General features: G+C 33.3%; 1 protein-coding gene and 1 pseudogene across 3 annotated transcripts; one reads left to right on the top strand and one right to left on the bottom strand.

The window, feature by feature from the left end:
• Positions 1 to 5321: 5321 nt before the first annotated feature.
• On the top strand, positions 5322 to 7617 carry LOC114404570 (annotated as a pseudogene).
• A 1473-nt stretch (positions 7618 to 9090) lies between these two features.
• On the bottom strand, positions 9091 to 12768 carry LOC114404560. Of its 3 annotated transcripts, none has more exons than XM_028367470.1 (4): positions 12547 to 12767; positions 10545 to 11538; positions 9712 to 9748; positions 9127 to 9540 (listed from the first exon to the last, which is right to left on the bottom strand). In XM_028367470.1, the coding sequence occupies exons 2-3, from the start codon at positions 11423 to 11425 to the stop codon at positions 9712 to 9714; spliced, it is 918 nt and encodes a 305-aa protein (XP_028223271.1). In that variant the 5' UTR covers positions 11426 to 11538; positions 12547 to 12767; the 3' UTR covers positions 9127 to 9540. The 3 variants fall into 3 exon arrangements, with proteins under 3 accessions (XP_028223272.1, XP_028223271.1, XP_028223273.1); XM_028367472.1 differs by having other exon boundaries at positions 10545 to 11415; XM_028367471.1 differs by lacking the exon at positions 9712 to 9748 and having other exon boundaries at positions 9091 to 9540; positions 12547 to 12768.
• Between the last annotated feature and the right edge of the window lie 7274 nt (positions 12769 to 20042).

Genomic DNA, 20042 nt, shown 5'->3' with positions numbered 1-20042 from the left:
CTAGGGTTGGAACCGGGTTGAGGCAACCTAGCCCAACCTGCAATTAAGCAACAAGGTTGGAAAAACCTTAATTGTCTAACCCCAAAATGGCACGAGAAAGGAGGCTACTACCACGAATGGTGGTACGCCTCTGTGGCGCCATCGGTGCAAGGCAAGACAGCGCAAGGCCGGTGATGGCAGCATGGTGGTGACGCGGTGGCGGAGCTAAAGAAAACAAAAATTCCATGAGGAAGGTGATGAGGAATGCACAAATAACCAAAACGAAACGTAATAACAAACTATACATCACAGTCTAATCCACATGAACCTCGCTAGCGGCCAAGGTGCCCCCGATGTGATAGAACGAAATGAAATAGAAGATCACAAAAAAAAAAAAAAAGGAGAAAGAATCGGGAGAGGAAGAAAGGAGAGTTAAACGCCAGAGAGTGAGAGAATGAGAGATTACCTGGTAACCCCCTCTCTTCTCTTATGGTTGCCAAATGGCGCGATATAATTGGTCTGATTTCTATCCTTGGGATTCGTGCCACCCTCTATATGCATTAATGTTTTGTCCCCCTTTCCTCTTGACCTAATGGGCTCTCCTTAAGAGCCAATAGGTCACACGATTTGTTTTTTTTACACTTTCTATCTTTTTCTTAAACACTTCCCTTTTTAATTTATTTTCCAAAAATGTCCTCTTTTACAAAATACACTCTACTAATATTAAAAAATAGGTTGTAGCACAAGGAGTGGCCTAGTTTCAGAATAATACAAACATCAAAATTAATAGAAATTACCCATCCAATTTGGAATTGTTCTACAAACGATTACTGTTAACAGCACATCGTGCTCATTGGTGCTAGTGCTATCAATTTGGAATTGTCGATTATCCTTGGAGAATGGGTGAAGGCTATGGTGAAGTACTTGACAAATGAGCCATCGGTGAAGCATATGATTTTTACCTACAATAGGAGGTCAAATAACCGTTTGTGTTTAATTATATGAAAAAAATAATGAAAAACATTCCAAATATCAAGAAAGGGCTAATTTGTAAATAAGAGTAGTAGACCTTAAATTGTTGAAACAGGTCTATTCTAAAGGGGTTTCTTTACACCATTTAATAGAGAAACAAGGTGAAGTTGCATATGCATGGAGTTCACTAAAGTGACTCCGAAGATCTTATCCAAATTTGGACTGAAAATGGCTCTTGCATTGTTAAGCCACCAACAAAAATGGCTCTTATATTATTAGATCAAAATTATTTGTAATAAGACTAATAAATACATTAATAAATTTATGTTAATAATGTATTTTTTTACATATATATATATATATATATATATATATATATATATATGTAAAAAAATACATTATTAGATTAAAATTAATTATAATAAGGCCAAAAAAATACATTAATAGATTTATGTTAATAATGTATTTTTTACATATACAAAATTTTATTAAATCTATGATTTTTATTTACAATTTATATATGTAAACAAATTAATTATTAGATCAAAATTAATTGTCACAAAATTTATTATGTAAATTTACATGTGCATTAAATATATATTAGAAATTTTAGTGTTATATATAACGACATTAATTATTTTATAATGGTCTATTAACTCATCTGTTAGAGCATCGTGCTAAATTGCTAATAACGCCAAAGATACAGGTTTGATTCTTGCATAGACCATTAATTTTAAATTAATTCATAAAACATATTTTTAAAAAAAAATAATTAAAAATCGTATGGGTTCATTACGGATTGACTAACAACTTTATGGAAGGGTAATTTTGGAATTGTCCATCTTGTGCTGGGTGTATCATTAATTTTGACTGGTGCGCAAAGGAATACCCTTGAGTATGCTGACCATTCACTTCAGCTCAACCCATTCAATTGACTGAAAGAAGGTTCACAAGATTGACAATTTTTACAACATGGCTCTTGCCTCTTGTAGATATGTAGGAAAGATTTTTTATTTTCTTCAAAAAGCAAGTCATGAGGGAGGGAGGAGGGGGGTTACAATTGTGATTTAGGAGAAAATAGAAAAAAAAAACGGAGTGGATAACCAAACATGGAGAGTGGAAATAGCAATTGCCATTACGTAACTAATGTCAACAATTTCGGATCTGATATCTCTTTTGAACAATTGACTTTATAGATAAAGTAATCAATAATAATAATTATTATAATAATAAATAAAACAATCAATAATTAATTGACAAACCCCACAAATAACTTGGTTGTACAAATTAACTTGGTCTTGTTCTTAAAAAACCATTGGCAGAGCATCATAAAGGAGTTACAATTTAGAAAAAAAACTAATTGATCCCAAAATAACTTGTTGCTCTTCCAAGAAGCTCCAACTAAATAGACCAAAGAACTGCAAACTCAGAAAGCACCCAAATTTTTTTGGTGTTTCTGTTAGAACCAAATCCTCTACAATTAACATAGTGGAATACTAATCTAGTGATACCAATTCATTAATCATTAATTTGAATGATAGTGACTTCTTTCAAAATAATTAACACGTTGAACTTAAACCATGTTTTCAGAATCAACAAAAGCAATTGCCTCAGCCATAAACAACACTCGCATTCGCTTGAGTAAAACCAACCAAAGACAAACCAACTGTCTCTGCCCCACACTTTATTTGTCTCCATTATCCACCACTGAAAAATTCAAACAATCAAACTACATTTCCATTAGTAATCATGAAACTAAAGTGACACTGTTGGGCATCTAATATAAATTCAGTACACTAATCAAATTCATCGAAGTCTTACTTTCTGACACAGTTCCTTCAAAATGGATGACTTCTCCTTAGTTCATACCAAACCATGATCTACAATCATGAAGACCTTTACAGAAAAAGCAAAGATAGTGACAAATAGCACTGCTAATCCAACAACTACACCTGCAGGAACTCCTACAAAATCATCTCTATAACCAAAGTATCTTCTAAGAAACTCTTTCACTGTCTCATTTAACTCAACTTCACTTGTTACATCTCCAAACTGTGATGTTACAGCTCCAAGCAACAGGACATGCCCAATAGTACCATCTCCACCACACAGGAATGCTCTGTCACCATATACAATATAAAACTAAGCATCGTTATATATGTACATCTATAGAATTGCCTCAGATGCATTGCTCATTACATTTATAGATTACATGACTTACAGGTCGTGGGACAACAAATCCCAAAAACAGGTTCCAAACTCCATACAATGCAGTAGCCATAATTGAAGCAATGTGTCGGTTTGGTGTTACGGTCAGTCATCATGCCATAAAAGGCGAAGTTTAAAAATGTGAAGTACATGAAGAATAGATACCAAAAGAATTTCGAAGCAGTCCATTCAAATCTGATCATTGCATAAACTATGATGCCATATGTTATAGCTTGGACAACAATATATTGTAGCTCTATGACAACCGAAGAAGTAAAAGGTGCATTAGTTTGCATTATATTAATAGGATTTGAGATACAGAACTGACATAAAATACTAAATAATGTTTCTAGAAGTTAAGTTAATTACCTGAGCAACAACATAGAGGATGGCTAAATACATTCCACCTGTTCTTTCTCTATAAAAGACTGTCCGTTCAATGGCCACCACTGGTTGCACAGAAAAGCCATTCTGGATCCCAAGGAAGAGAATGGCATTGTACATGGAACCCATAACATTAAACAGATTTTGTTTCCTTATTCTGCATGTTGTTCAGAAGGGGCTCAATTTGTTGGGGAATGAGGGTGTGTTTAACACAACTTATGCATGTTTTTTAATTGAATAGTTCTAAATCCTTCCATTTTTAATTGAATAGTCCTAACTGTTTTGTATGGTAAGTATCAAATGTTTTTTATTTAATACCTTCTTTATAAAATTTGTAGAGGGATATTGCATTACTCTTTTTAATTACTATACATTAAGCAATAGTAACTCACGTTTTGGATCCCAGGTCCCAGAACATTGTCCCAAACATCAAAGCTAAGAATGTAGTGAACGTTAGTATACGGAGGGTTGCGCCAGCAAGACCAATGTTGTTTCCATAGGCAGGCTTTGCATTGAACATAAAATGGTTGTGCATATTGTGTAGGAAAATGAAGTTCCTTGGAACCTGGAGTAGGCTCGCTCAATTCAGTTACAAGTGCTTTGTTCCTCTTTACATATAACATACATATATATTTTTCAGCACTAGATTGAAATGGCATATCCTTGTAAGATATTTATAAAATATATTGACTTTGACTAAATAAGGATGTTGAGTAACACTAGTACACTGCAAACCAACTTACCTATATAATTCTGAATTTTTGTATATATCAGCAAAGTCAACATTCAAATCCATTTCTCATGCCGAAGTTGTAATTTCCAACATCCAAGTTGCTGGGTTATGTCCATCTTTGATTTTACCAACCCCTTCAATCCTCTGCTTGAAAGTAAGATTAGAAATAGTACTACAATATCAGTAACAGCTAACAAGCATCTTGAATTACTATAAATGTCATTTGATTTTTTCAGACATGTCTTAGTTCTTATCTCAAAATACTCAATGAGGTGGTTGGAATGGTGGTGACCCAACGACCCAACATATATTTCTCCCTCCTCGTTTTAGTAGGAAAAGCTTAAACCAATTTTTGGTTTATTATGCACATGTAGTATGGCAATTGACAAGTCAAATAAGAAAAGTCAGAAAACGCAGTATCATATGATCAACAACAACACTTACCTCATCAAAAGCTTCAAATATGTCTATGCTTGGTTGATGGATGGTACAAACAATTGTTCTTCCTGTGTCCACTATGTTTCTAAATTCTAACTGTCCTCATAACTATTGCAGTAGCCCTGGCATCTAACCCAGATGTTGGCTCATCCATGAATTTTATAGAGGGATTAGCCACTACCTCAACTGCTATAGTTAGTCTCTTGCGCTATTTGGTGGAGAGACCACTAACACCAGGTAAACCAACCAAAGCTTCCCTCAGTAAGTTCAACTCTACCAGCTCCATGACCTCCTCAATGAACATCTGTAATCATTTCAGAATTCAGATCCAACAGTGAAGATAAGTAACTCTTAGACTTATGATCAATTAGTATAGACAATTGCCAAATGTGTCTAGTTGGACTTTATACGCTAACCTTTCTGGTTTCAGAATTGACTTCAAGCGATAAACGAACCCTTGCTGAGTAGAGCAATGATTCATAGATTGTAACATGAGGAGAGTGGATATCATTCTGCTCACAACAGCCATAACAAAACAACCCATCCATAATCACCCACCCACCTGCAATTTCTCTAAGCCCCTTTTCTCAACGTTACCTAAACCTAATTCTCCTCTAGCTATCCTAATGCATTGCATCACAAGCCAGGGTTAACATGCAACGCTCGCAACACGGAATTCAAAGATGACACAGAGCAAAAACTCCATTACAAGTCCGAGTGGCATCGCTACAACCTCAAGCCCAAGGTTCTTTTCCTTTTCTCAATTTTCGTTAAACCCTAATTTTATTTTTTATGGCTCAATCCGGAAAGATTATAAGGTTTGTTTGAGTATATAAATTTAAATTATTTTATTTTGTTATGGGTATGTTCCAAGTGAGGGTTGGCTCAACTGGTAGGATAAAAACAGCTTCAAATTGATTGTGTTAAGAATATTTCACACAGTAATTGTCGATCGAGGGTATGTTTATAAGGAGGTTAATTTGAATAAAATTTTTAAGCACGTGTGAGAAGAAAGTAAGAAGGTAAAATAAATTGAGTTTTTCTTCAATGTTAAAATCAACATGCTTTTAGAGAAGTTAGATGACAGAACTTATATAAATGTTGATTTTAGGTTATGGGAAAAGCTCAATCAATGCATTGAAATAATTTTGAACATCTGTGTGATTGTATGACTAAGATATACTCCTGTCATACTTTCACTATATGTGACCTTTGACGTGCATGCGTTGCTGGGGAGGGGGAGGATTTGATGACTCTCAATTTTTTTTGGAAGAACTTGGTTTGTTTTCTCGAAAGTACTAAATTAATGTTGATTTTTTTTAATACATGTTGGGGTTCCTTGGGTGACAGAAGCGCTCTTTCTGGCTAGACAATCTGTGCTTGCTCAAGAGAAAAATAAATTGAGTGAAACCCCCATGCTCTATAGCTGCGGTCTCTGTGGAAAGGATTATAAAAGTTCTAAAGCTCATGCTGAGCACCTTAAATCACGTGGTCATATGATGCGGGCCTCTGAAGGAACTAGCCATGCAGATGAGAAGGCAATAATTAAGCCACTTCCACAACGTGTTGTGAATAGGCCTCCTCCTAGAAGAGAGGTAGATAACTCTGAAAATGAAGAATGTGAAGATGAATGGGAGGAGGTTGATCCTGAAGAGGATTTGGTTGATGAAGCACGTGCTGCCAAGTCCTTGACTGATTTGAATGTGAATGAGCATGGTGAAAATGTTGATATGGAGGAAGATGCTGATGATTTTGAGGAGTTAGACCCCTCATGTTGCTTTATGTGTGATCAAGAGCACAAAACAATAGAAGACTGCATGGCACAAGCATCATGAATTCTTCATTTCAGATGTTGAGTATTTGAAGGATCCAAAAGGTCTACTTACCTATCTTCTGCACCACCCCTTCTCCCAAACAGAAAGGTTTGGTAATTGGTTAGGTCCTAATTTCTCTGTATTTTTCTAGGTCAAAAGAGACTACATGTGTCTGTACTGCAATGATCGATGTTATCCTTTTCGTAGCTTGGAAGCAGTCAGGAAACCTATGGAAGCAAAAAGTCACTGTAAAGTGCATTATGGTGATGGTCATCTAACAATGTAGAACTTGTTGGTGGGTCCGAGCTCATAATCACCAGGAAATCTGCATATAGAACATCAACCAAAAACACTTGGTTACTGTGAATTTTTGCGTTATTATTGTCAGAAACCTCTGTCATCACCAGCAAATATGGCTGTCAATGCTGCGTTGGCTTCAAGGTTCACCTTTCTAACCTTGTGTTCTATTTTGTAAAGCTGAGGGGCATTTGGTGTTTCGAGCAAATCATAGTCACATGGTGATGGGTTTTTCTTTTCTTTATTTTCTGGTACAGGAGCATGGGCTTGACCACTATCCAATCAAGGGAGAAGATAATTGTGAGGATGAAAAGTGCCGAAGGAAATGAATAGGTCAGGTGTGGACAATATGCGTACAAATTAAGATGGTGATGAAGAGCAATGCTATCCGGAACCTGCCAAAGAATGTCCCTTATTAGTCCTCACTAATAATAGTTTTACTTGAGTGGTGCTGTGTAGTAGTTTTTTCTATGAAATAATTTTACATTTCTTGATCTCATGAATCATCCACAAGGTATCCAAAGGTAGTAGAGTGATGATATACATGATATTTTCCAATGAGGAATTTGGCATTCTACTTATTTCTTTGTCGTTATTGGTATCATCAACACCTGGATGATAAGGACACCTTTGGTTGGCGCTTTTTTTGGGGGGAGTCGGGGCATGGAGTTGATATTTTTTATTTTTGAAAACATGGAACCATAATGAGTGGAAATTTTAATTTTAATCCTGGAGGAATTACAATTTTGCATTCTGGTCGCTTGGTATTTGTCTGGAGAGGAAGATGAGGAATTGAACTAGTCTCTTGTTCTTTCAATACATTGCATTTTTTTTTCGAGTTTGAACTAGAGAATATTTAGGTCCTATTCCGGGTGGTTACGAGTTTTTTATTTTTGATTTTTAAATATAATTTTTAAAATAAAAATATATTAAAAAAATAGAGTTGAAATAATTTTAAATTCTTGTCAAAATAGTTTTATATATATTTTTAAAATCAAGAAAGAGGATTTTGTGAATTTAATTGGAGTTTTTGAAAACACAAACTCCCTATCATTACCTTTCATCACTACCATCACCTCCACTCTCATTATCATTATAACTTTATCATTATTATCGTCAACACAACACTACCGTCATTATGTTATTATTGTCACCACCATCACCATTTAGTCATCGTCACCATAATCACACTATTGTCTAGCTATTGTCACCATGCCTATTCCCATTCATGTCGCTGCCACTGTCTCCATATTCAACTGCAATTACTACTACCACCATATTGATTTAATCAAATAGGGAACCAAAATGAATGTTATCATTCCGATTCTGATATGAAATGGAAACTTTACTGGATTTGCTTCCTTGAGTATTAATCACTTTAGACAGTAAATTGAATAGTTATTAAGTGAAAAATCATTATTCAAGGGAATGAATAGTTATTCATACTCTAATTATTGAATGTTTTTTTTATCAATAATTAATTTACTCTCTTGAGGGATTTTGTATATGGTTTTGATCAGCAACGGGGATTTTGTATTGTTGGTGTGACAATTTTGTTGTAAAGTGTAAACTGTTAACTTCACAGGTAACGGGAATTTGTAGAAATCCGATATGTCGAGCCAGCATCTCTTTCTGAATATTCGGATTTCATAGTAGCAATTGATCGTCACGTCATTTTCATACATCATTAAGGATATGTGATGTCCCGTGCTGGAAGTATTTCTTGTTGTATGAAAGGAAAGGAAACACCGTATAATCAGTGTCCCACCTCTTAACCTTCAGAGCGAATATTGTAAAACTTAGACATTCCAAACATAAAAAATTGAATGGTCTTGCGTGTAAAAAAGAGAAGAAAATAATAAGAAAAATATGAAACAAATTTTTATAATCTAAAATTAGTTAATGCAGAGATTAAAATTGGCATTTTAGAAAAATTAAAAAAAGAAAAACTTTCTGTTGTGCAAGAAGAGAGGCTTATTTTAACTTATGCATAAGCAGTATAAATGTTTATTGGAAAATTTATCCAAACAAAACCTAAATATTATCCGTCTTCAGAAATCTTCTACTTTTATATTCCACGTCCAGAAATGATATAGGCAAAGACTACATAATTCTTACATTTGCACCAAAATTTTAAAAAAGGTTCTGTTAAATACTACTATTTTAACAACGTAAAGTCAAGTGGAACCAAATTGAATCCAAACTGAAAAACCACTTGTACAATTGTGCAGTTATAAATGTAAGAATTTTGTAAATGCTCATATATGAAGTCAAGCGAGCAACTAGTAAATGGGCAAAATATAAAATAATTTGAGTGACACAGAAATTGTCATCTTTATGTTTTTATAAACACATCACGATCAATTAGCTATATCCTATATGTACAGGGAAAATAAAATTAAAAAAAAAATCATTATTCCATAGTCAAGCAGCAGAATGCTAGCTAAATCACTAGCCTATGAGGAAATTAACAACAGGCTTGTAATTGCTAGCATACTTCCTTAGATTCAGACAGAAAGTGTGATTTTAAAGCTAAAAGCATAAAACAAAAGAAATTGAGTATGTGACCACATGGAACTGTCAAATCTACAGAGTTCTCCAATCACCACATCTCATGGTAAAAGCAATAGACAAGCTAAATGTAATCTTAGCATCGTGAAACACAATGTTTTCCATGTCCCCATGACTTTTTCTTCCCTTCAATTCACATGGTGCCTGCAAACATAGAGAAAATTCATAAGTAATTTTAAGGTAATGGAAAAAAAAGCCCTCGGCACCATCGCTGTGCACTTTCAAGCCAGAGATAAATCTACAATTAACAGGATGTTAGTTTGAGTTATCAGGGACCTTTTAACAGTAACAAATTCTTGAGCTGTCAACACATACCTAATTGTCATAAAAGCGGGAACGGCGTCTATGGGATCTGTGAATAGCATTAATGAAATAAGGATATCAAAAATCTAAATATAACTTAAGAAAATAATTCTAATTCAAAGTTCAAACATCAAATAACCACAGAACTCGAAATCAAATACACCAAGTCACTCCTAAGTTTGATAGTCATTCACATTGAATCATTTGAAAATGGTAGCACATGCAAATGCTTGAATTAGAAAGTATCCTTTAAGACCAACATTGGAAAAAGAAAAACATGCCATTCTCTTAAAAATACAATAGCCAGTAAAGGACTGTTGAATAATAACTTTAAGAAGCTAATTGGTACAAAATTTACAACTATGACTAATTCTTAAGTATGATTACACATTTAAATGAACCACGATAAATCAGCTCGCAAATAATGAGTGAGATCGTGTTTCTTTTTCAAATCAGAATATATTATACTTTGCAGTAATGCAAATGAAACACCATTCACTAATATGGAAAGTTAGATCATTGACAACAAAGAATAGTAAAAAGAATATGATTCTATAGTTGTATACTAGTACATAATCATGGAGATCTTGAAAGAGGAACAGTAGAAAATAGTATTTGTTAAGAATGTTATGCTTTAGAAAAATACAGCTTCCGCGTTAGAAAAACTGTTTATCATGATAGAAAAAAGAAACAGTGAACAAATTCTGCCTGCAACGTCTTGTACTGAAATTGTCAGAGCTTAACAACCTAGAAAGTAAAGTAAAAGTAAAGGCCTGAGATGTAAAGGACATTAATATTACAGTATAGTAAGAACAAAACTGAAAAAGAAGGAAAAGTCTATGCACCTGCGATAACCACTGCTACCCCTTGAAGAGCCACTAGTACTAACAAAGTCATCATCAATCTCTTCTATCCTATAATCTGCATACTCCATAGATACTACAGAACCTTCATCAGAATTTGAAGTATCATAACTTAAACGGCGATTATCCCTTCCTGTACGACTGACTCTTGTCCTTCTATTTCTGGATCTTCTAAAGTTGTCAAAATACAGAATACAAGAGGTCCACCAGTTTCCCTCATCTCCAGGGAAGTCTTCAAACTCGTCTCTAGCATCGTCATCCCCATATTCAATCACATAATCTCCTAGAACCACCCCTCTGGGGATTTCTGAATGAATAGTGCTCAAAACATCTATGATCTCTGACGATTGTTGAAAATTCTCCCAATCAAGCTGGCGGGCAGGATCAATTTTTGATGGGCGTGCATGAGGGTGTTCAAGTTGAGCATGTTCCTGTAGCTCCAAGTAACTTCCCATGAAAGTACATCGCACTTCATCACAACAACGCTTCTTCTCATCAAGATGAATGCGAGCTTTATCAACTATAACCCACCCAGAAACCTCACCTCTACACAAGGGGCAAGTCAGATTGCATTGACCATTTGATACCTCATGATCATCACTATTTTCAGTAGTTTCAGTGGAAGTTGCATTAGACACTGGAGAGGATGGCATGCCACATGAATTTTTAAAGCGATCCAAACAATTAGAGTGCAATTGATTTGTGTCACACACAAAAGCACGACATCCTTTATCATAAGATGAACAATGAAGGAGAACACTGTTATGAGGAAAATCCAAGCATATGGGACAGGCGACATCGTCCCAACTAATATCCAATTGAATATCCTCCATGCTGCTTACACTCACAAGACCTGAAACCATATACAGGCCACTTATAGCAAAACCACATCTGTAGTAGTCAATTGCATACTCCTTATTCTTCAAAATCAAAACATGGAGATGAAAACTTGAAAACGTATCAAGCAAACTGTGTCCTGAATTTTAGAATCAGCCAAACATGGAAAGAGACAAAAAAAAATCTAGTTTAGAATCATATAGCAAAGGTACTTAGGAGTTTAAATAACTTTAAACATTTTTAAGTGTGCAACCACAAGCAAACACATAAAACCAATCAGAGTGTTCTTTCCATGACAGCATTTTCCATTTATAAACTGAGGAATGCAAATTATCATCAACAACAACAACAACCAAAAAAAATGTTAATAATTTTATTATATTATTCAATACAAACCACTTTAGATTGGATTAGATTGAATCATTAAACTTTTAAGAGAAACCAATTGAGTAATGATTGAATATTCTGAAACCTAAACTTTTTATCTGAAGAAACAGTTACAAGTTCCTTCAAGTTCCTCAAAGGAATTAGTTCAAAATCAAAATTCAGAATGGATTAAAGGTCATCAGGTTCCCTAATACTAATTGATTGACCAATAAACTGATATAAAGATACAACCCAAAAGCCACAGTACAGTGTGATCAAAGAGAGATCACACCAGTTAAACTCCATAATCACACACCCAAATCTGAAATTTCGGGAAAGAAACCAAAGAACACTTGTCTACACATAAAATAGCAAAAAAGCCACCATCAAAGAAAAACAAAATGAACCCCATTTTGAGACACATAATTTACCAGATAACAAAACAGGTGGTCCAAATGAAAAAAAAAAATCCACCAACCAAATATAACGAATTAAACCCTTCATTTAATATCCAATTTTTTTTTTGAGAAAAAAAAAACTGTAGACGACCCAATTTTCATTATCATACAAAAATGAGCAAGTTGACCAATCCAAAATAAAGGGTATTCCAAAGGGATGAAAAAACTGGTAAAAGAAAAAAACACAAACATCTAAGAAGACATAAATTGAAGCGGACCCAGCAAATAATCAAAGACCCAAAAAAGAAGCAAAAAAGAGACAAACTTTGAGAGAAAAAGTGATCAAAGTACATTGAAAAACACAGGGTCCGAGGGAACCAAACCTTAAACACGAGAATTGATGACGGAACAAGGAAACCTCGTACGAGGAGGGATTGGTGTTTTTCAGTTTCAACTTTCGAATGGTGTTGTTGTTGGGATCTTTGCGCAAATGGCGAGCGATGCCAGTTTCAGCAATCAGCACTAGTGTGAAAAGGTGCGCAGCTTCTCTCTCTTCTTTCTTTCCCTTCGCAAAGTGCAATTCCTCATTTTCTAACACTTTATAATTTGCAAAAAAGTGGAAAGATATTACTTATTATAAAGGGGTTATAAGACAAAGATTAATGGTGATTTATTTTACAATTTATCTAATAAAAATTTATTATCATTTTTAATGGAATAATTGAGAATTTAACTTTAATTTATAGTTAATATAATTATTTATATTATTTATTAATAAAAATTTATAATTCTATAAATTTTAAAAGTAATTATTATAAAACTCAATAAATTTATTATACGTAGCATAATTGATTGTGATTGAAATAATGATATAAATTTTTTATATTTTTAATATATATTATTTACTCTACAATTTATAATTGCAAATTTTATATTTATAATTCTTAGAACTTGTTGTTACATATTGCTACAAATTATTTGTGTTTATAAAAAATGTGACTTTTTTAATATTAGTAATTTTTTTAAAAAAATATTTAATAATTGTAAGAGAAAATTATACCATATTGATAAAAAAAATTAATTTTAAAGATAAAGTACAGTTATTTTTATTAATGATAAAATAAGGATTAAAATATAAACAATTTTATAAAAAAAATTGAGGATCCAACAATTTTATAATTAATTATATATATTATTTTAGTTATTTACTTTTTCGAATAATTGTTACTTTTTAAGATTACATCATTTTTATTTTAGAAGAGATAAATTTGACAATATTAAACACTATTACTAATGTTATTTTACGTGTAAGATTTTAATCTATAGATAATCTTCATACCATTTTTTGTTTTGGATTTGAACACATAGGTTAATCTAACAAATTTTGCTTAAAAAATCAACAAGATTTTATAATAAAAAAATCGTTTTTTGATGAAATAGTCAAAGTCAAACTATTTTGTTTTTTAGAAATACATGATAATAATCACGACAAAAATAAGGTTTCATCAATAAGGTTTCTGAAGGAAGTTCTCCGAAATAAAGCTCCATTCAATTCATGTTTACCTTTTAGAGGATAGCGGTGGTCAATTTCTTGATAGCTTTTTGTTTTTTAATCAATTCAAAGAAATAAAAGAATTAAATTCTTATAGTCAAGAGTCAACCTACTTGTGTTTTAAAAATAGTATTTGTAATTAAAAAAATCAGAAAAATTGATATCCAGCGTAAAATTTAGTAATATAAAAACTTTAATAAATTTATATAAATGTTAAATTTTATCAATCTATATAACAATTATATTAAAAGCTCATATGATATAAATTGATTTTACAGAATTTCATATAACTTTAAATCTAATTACTTTCTCCGTCCCAAAATAATTATCGTCAGTTATTTTATAAAAAAAATAAATAAAAGAGAATAATAATTTTATAAATTAACCTTATATAATCATTAATTTATTTATAAATTTTGTTATCGAATATTAATATCATAAAAGTACAAGTGAAAAAAACATAATTAATATTACATTAAAAAGTTAAAATAATAATTATTTTATGATAATTTTTTCTACGACACCATAATTATAATAGGCAGAGAAAGTAATTTTTTATTACTTTAATTTATAAAACAAATTGATTTTGTAAAATTTCATATAATTTAAATTTAACCAATACCTTATTACTTCGATTTATTTCAATGCAAGATAGATTATTTAAAATAAAAATAAATTTGTGTTATTAAATTATATCTATAAATGTTTGAGTTATTTAAAATATATATATTAAATGTAAAATGGTCCTAGAAAATCATTGTTTTGATGCTATTATTATATACGGTAAATAAGCCGTTTGTATTGACTAGGTATACCAGTTACGGGTATAGTAAATATGCTTTGCATGATTGACAAATTGATTTGCCTGTTTTTTTAATCAATTTATCATTTGATTGACAAATTTACTTTACAAAATTATCAATGAGTTAACTATTCTTTTAAACTTTTTATTAATAGGTTATTGGTCCGAGAGTAAAATTAGTTTTAATATCTTAAATAAGTTCTTGATTCGAATAAGAATATGCACAAGCCGAGTTAGATTGGATTTAATTAAATCTATTATCCAATCCGATCAGAATTATATAAGTTGATTGGGTCAGGTTTGTGCTATTTTGTTGGCAAACCCAATCTAAATCAATTCGGTCATAAATGGATTGAGTCAGGTTGTATTAATCGAGTTTGAATATTTAAAAATATTTTTTTATTTTATAAAAAAAAATTTAGAACAATAATTTATTTTTGTCTAACGTTTTGTAAATGTATAATGACTAAATGTCCTTGAAAGAAATCAAATCATGACTATATTTGATTAATATAATGAATAATTTCAATGCTAATACAATATTTTTATTTTAGATAGAAGTAAAATATTGTATTAGCATAAGAAACATAAAGAAAATCATGAAAGAAATAAAATAAAACAACTTAAAAAGAAAAAAAATAGTATGAGTGATTTAATTTGATAATTTAATAGACTATGTTAGCAAAAAAAGTGTTTTGTATTTAGTAATGTAATTTATATACAAAAAGATTAATTATATGTTAGGGTCAAGTTGAGTCTCAGGGTAAAGACAAATATCATAAGAACAAATGTTGAATTATGATTTTAGAAAATTTAAAGTTTTTTGATAGAAAACAAAGTTATCATTTAAAGATAAACTTTGTAAGTCAAATAACAAATTTTCACAAAAACACTTTCAGACGATGGAAATAGATTTTACAGTAGAATAGACAGAGTTTTTCAAATCAAAATCAAATTCAAATCATAGGTCAGTTTAATGCAGAAGAATAATGAAAACAAATAAGACACATATTTATATTGGTTCAGCTCTACTACTGAAATTACGTTCTGTTCTTGACAAACCACCAAGTTCCACTAATTTCAACCAGTTACAAGTATTAATCATTGTCACTTCTGACTCTGCAACACAAGTTTTACATCAAGCTTGTTATAACTCAGTATTTTATGTCCTATCAAGCCATTGTTGGCTCTATACAAATTAAACAGATTTGTTGTTTGTTTGTTAGCACAATGACTAACTCTTAATACTTAGTCTTTTCTCTCAATGAGTTCAATGTGTTTTTAAAGCTTTTTAGAACTATATAGAAATATATAGAAAGCTTTTTAGAAAAAGAAATTGAATGAGAGTGCGTAAGTCTATATCCATGTCTTCAAAGCTTCAGGTATATAGATCTTTTTCAACAAATGTATGTTGTCTCTAAACGGATAGATTTCTTCACTTGAGCTTATGTCTCAAGATTGTGGTTGTTTGCGCATTTAATGCTTACATTAAATGCACATACTCCTTCATGCTATAAAACCACTCTTGTGAGCTTTTGTATTGATCACTTCAACAGAAAACCACTTGCTTAAAGTCAGAGCAGGTCTATCACCAATAGTACACATCTTTGATGGTATTTGGCAACTTCCAGATCTTAGGAGGATGTCTCTACAAAACAAATTTCAAACAGAGTAATAAATTAATTATTTAATTTCATCGATTTAATGTTCTATCAAATCATGGCATGATTCTTCTATCATCTGATAATACAGACTCAGATGTATAAGGCATGATCTGATATCGCATAAGACACAAGTTTGAACTTTTGTATTTATTTGCATCTAAACAAAATAATTAAGGATCTTGATAAGTCTTAAGATATAAATGTCTTTTGATTTAACACATAGGTCCAAAAAGGAGAACCCATTATCTCACCCCATGCATTCGGCAGGTATAATCCAAACCATACTAATTGGGTCAAGTCAGGCTAGCACTATTAGAAATTATACTTTCAACATCGGTTATTTAGAACATTCTACATCGGTTCTAAAACCGATGTATCAATGTTAACATCGGTTTTGTAAAACCGATGTTAACATAAATATGATAACATCGGTTTTCTAAATACCCGATGTTAAACACAATAAACTACAACAAAAAAGTGTATGCATGATGAACGTTAACATCAGTTTTCTAGAAAAACCGATGTTAATGTAATTTATTAACATCGGTTTCCTACGAAAACCAATGTTGATATATTACATTAACATCGGTTTTTCTAGAAAATCGATGTCAACGTTGATGATGCATACACTTATTTGGTGTAGTTCTTTGTGTATAACATTGGTTATGTGTAGATAACCGATGTTAATATACAAACGTTAACATCGGTTATTTATAAATAACCGATGTTAATATACAAGCGTTGACATCGGTTATTAACAGATAACCGATGTTAACATACAAATACTGACATCGGTTATATACAAATAACCGATGTTAATATACAAACGTTAACATCGATTTTCTATTACAACCGATGTTAAGGTGAATGTGGACATCGGTTTTTGTAAATAACCGATGTTGTTTACCATATTAACATCGATTTTTATTAATAATCGATGTTGTTTTCAAATTATTATTTTTATATAAACTTTCTGTTTTTACAATAAACCCAAAATTGTACCTGTAAAATTCAATTTCAGACCCAATTCACCGCAAATAAACATTTTATTCTGGTTTCAACCAGTTTTAATCATAATAAACACCGAATAATTCATTTATCGTAAAGACCAATCAACAAATGAATTCAATGTTCAAATTACATAGGAAATGTCAAAAATGTTAAACCAAAGTAAACTAAACTAAAGTTAATGTCCTGAAATCCTAGGTCTGATCTCTAACTCGGAGATAATACTGTGCCCACTGGATCCGCAATGCCTTTAATCTCTCTGGCTCCAATGGTCTAGGATCGTTAAAATACTGCATGATGAAATAAATCATAATAAGTTAATAATGTAATACAAATTATAAAAAAAATCGAATTTGTTTGAAATAAACGTACCGCTTCCCAGTTATTCCTAAAAGTTCCTAAAATGATGTTGGACATCCAGTGCATGACATAGTAGCCACACTCAGTACTTCCTTTTTGTCTATTACACTAAATACATAATGAAATTTGGATATTAATTAAACAACTAGTGTACAGCCACATAAGAAATATATATAAGTGGAAGTTTTATGTAAATGATGTACCTTAAAGACAATCCACCTAGCAGGAGCCTTTGATTTAGGCTGTGGAGCATCATCAAGACCTTTTAAAACATTGTTCTAGATGAGTAACAATTAAAAACTGGTGTTGTACGTTGAGGTATGTCAATGCAAATGTATTGAAAAGAACACTAACCTGTTAATAATCCCCTTAAGGTAGTTGTCTGGCCTGTTATGCAATGAACAAAACTAGACAACTAGGTGTTCCTTGGGCAGGATGACCACCATCTGCCAGTGTCTGCTGCAGTGGAGACGAATATGGGTTAGTACATTAGTAAACATTAATTAAATTCAGTTATTTTGTGTGACTTACCCATTTAGGTAGGCTCCAAGATAGACATCGTGTTTTGAACTCTGCATCCAACTCTTTATGTAACTTTCAGACTCAAACTGCGATTGTCCAGACCTCTGAATGGACTGTGGCTCGAGGAATCCATAGATATCAGAATTCCCCACTCGCATACATGTTTCAGTGAGATGCCTGTTTATGTTAAGTCAAAGTTAAATATTTATGAATTGAAAGCAATAACTTAGGTAATTAAAAGTAATATAAAATGACTTACAGAATCCACAACTATAACACTGATATGCTGAGACATTGACCACCGTGTGCGATTTCGGAGAGGTCTTCGTGCTTTATGTAGAGCGGGAAATCTGGATTAAAGACCCCGAACACGGTGCCATCCCATGTAACCTGATAAGGCCTCAAGAAAAGCTCTGGGATGGTTAATGTCATCAGATAAAGCGGATCATCGACCTCCGGATCGGGCTTTGGAGGTGGTTTTGCCGGAGAGACAGCTACCTGTTCATTAAACAAAGTTAAATGGCCTAATTTGAGGCACGCTAAATGAATTAATTTAAAAATAAGAAACATATAGTAAGAGTAAAGTACCTGCTGTGATAAAGACTTGACCAGATGTGTCGGCCAAGCAAGGAAGGTGTGAAGTGCCTGCCCCACTAAGGAAACCTCATCAGTGGGTACAGGAACTGGAGCATCTGCATCTGTAACCTCCTCCACACCCACCTTTACTTGGCCAGGAAACAAAGGAGTGTTATGAACAACAGTGGATCCCTCATAAACTCTCCCTAGGGCAACCAGGCGGGCAGGATCTGCTTCAATGTACAAGCCTCACCTATCTGAGTCACCTGTCTCAGGATCGTTTCTTGAGGGATTAACACAACTCCCCTTTGTGCTCACTTGAGGATCGGAAGGACTAACCAGAGGCTCGGGAGGCAGTGCAAGTCCTTGAGATTGCATCTGCGACTGAATCCGGGACTGCTCTAGCTGAAGGATGCCATGAGCTGCCGCATCACTCTCTCTGTGATGGACTCCTCTAGCTGGTCCCTGATTTGCTGGGTCAGCTGCTGCAATTCTTTAGGAGGCAGGGAGAAAGAGCTGTGGGACGTCCGTGGAGCCGATCCAAAGTATTGCCTGATGGTGACACCGGCTCCAGCAGCACGGACACGTCCAGGGTGCTCTGGACGTCCAATAGTAGCAACAGGAACATCCTGACGTCCATGGGGGACGAAGGATCCCTGTGTCGCCTGATCCTCAAAAGAATCCTGCACAGAAAACACACAGTTGTACATGGCATTCACAAAATATTGAAATATAATTCAAATGGTTAGTTGAAAATGACTTACGATCTTCGCAACGGTTTCCTTTGTGGCCTCAATCGTCATCTCCCCTGTTTTCTTCGTGCGGGCCATCTTCCACTTCATGTGGCCTCTGACCGGGGATGGAGGGTCGATGATGCCATCAACGCTTCCTGATTGTGCAGCTTCGTCTAGCTTCTTCTTGATCTTCTCAGCCAGGAGCTTCTGCTCCAAATAGTCATAACCCCCACGAGACAGAACGTGGGGGGCAGTGTTCTGCTTCTGGATGGCCTGTGCCTTTTTGTGCACATCCTGGAAAAATAAAACTATAATGTTTCAAATGGCTAGAATGAAGTATAACAAGTTAATTTTTTTTGGAAAACAACTTAAATGGAAAGGAACATACCTCCCAAGAAGGGTCTCTGCGAGTCTGACAAAACTGGGCCCATTTTTCCTTGCTAATGTCATATTTCTCACAGACAGTGTCCTCCACACCGTCCTGATTGGCTGCAAGGGCCCACTTCCTCGTGAGGTCTGATTTAAACTGCCTCCATCTCTCCCCCACGGTTTGAAGTAACTTCCTTTTCGTCCTACTGTCAGAAGCCTCTGGGATTTCATATTCTACCTGACAACATCAAATAAAGTTTATTTGTTACAATAATGTATTTTTTTTCAGTTT

Source organism: Glycine soja, unplaced genomic scaffold (genome assembly GCF_004193775.1).
Source record: "Glycine soja cultivar W05 unplaced genomic scaffold, ASM419377v2 tig00104511_1_pilon_84547_1256723, whole genome shotgun sequence".
NCBI classification, from domain to species: Eukaryota; Viridiplantae; Streptophyta; class Magnoliopsida; order Fabales; family Fabaceae; genus Glycine; species Glycine soja.
This window is presented reverse-complemented; position numbering and strand designations above follow the sequence as displayed.

Bases quoted from the DNA above. Each gene is read 5' to 3' on its own strand.
- LOC114404560 (XM_028367470.1), bottom strand. From the start codon at position 11,425: ATGGTTTCAGGTCTTGTGAGTGTAAGCAGCATGGAGGATATTCAATTG. The intron at 9,749-10,544 runs GTGCATAGACTT...TGCTATTCACAG, and splicing joins GGTAGCAGTGGTTATCGCAG to ATCCCATAGACGCCGTTCCC.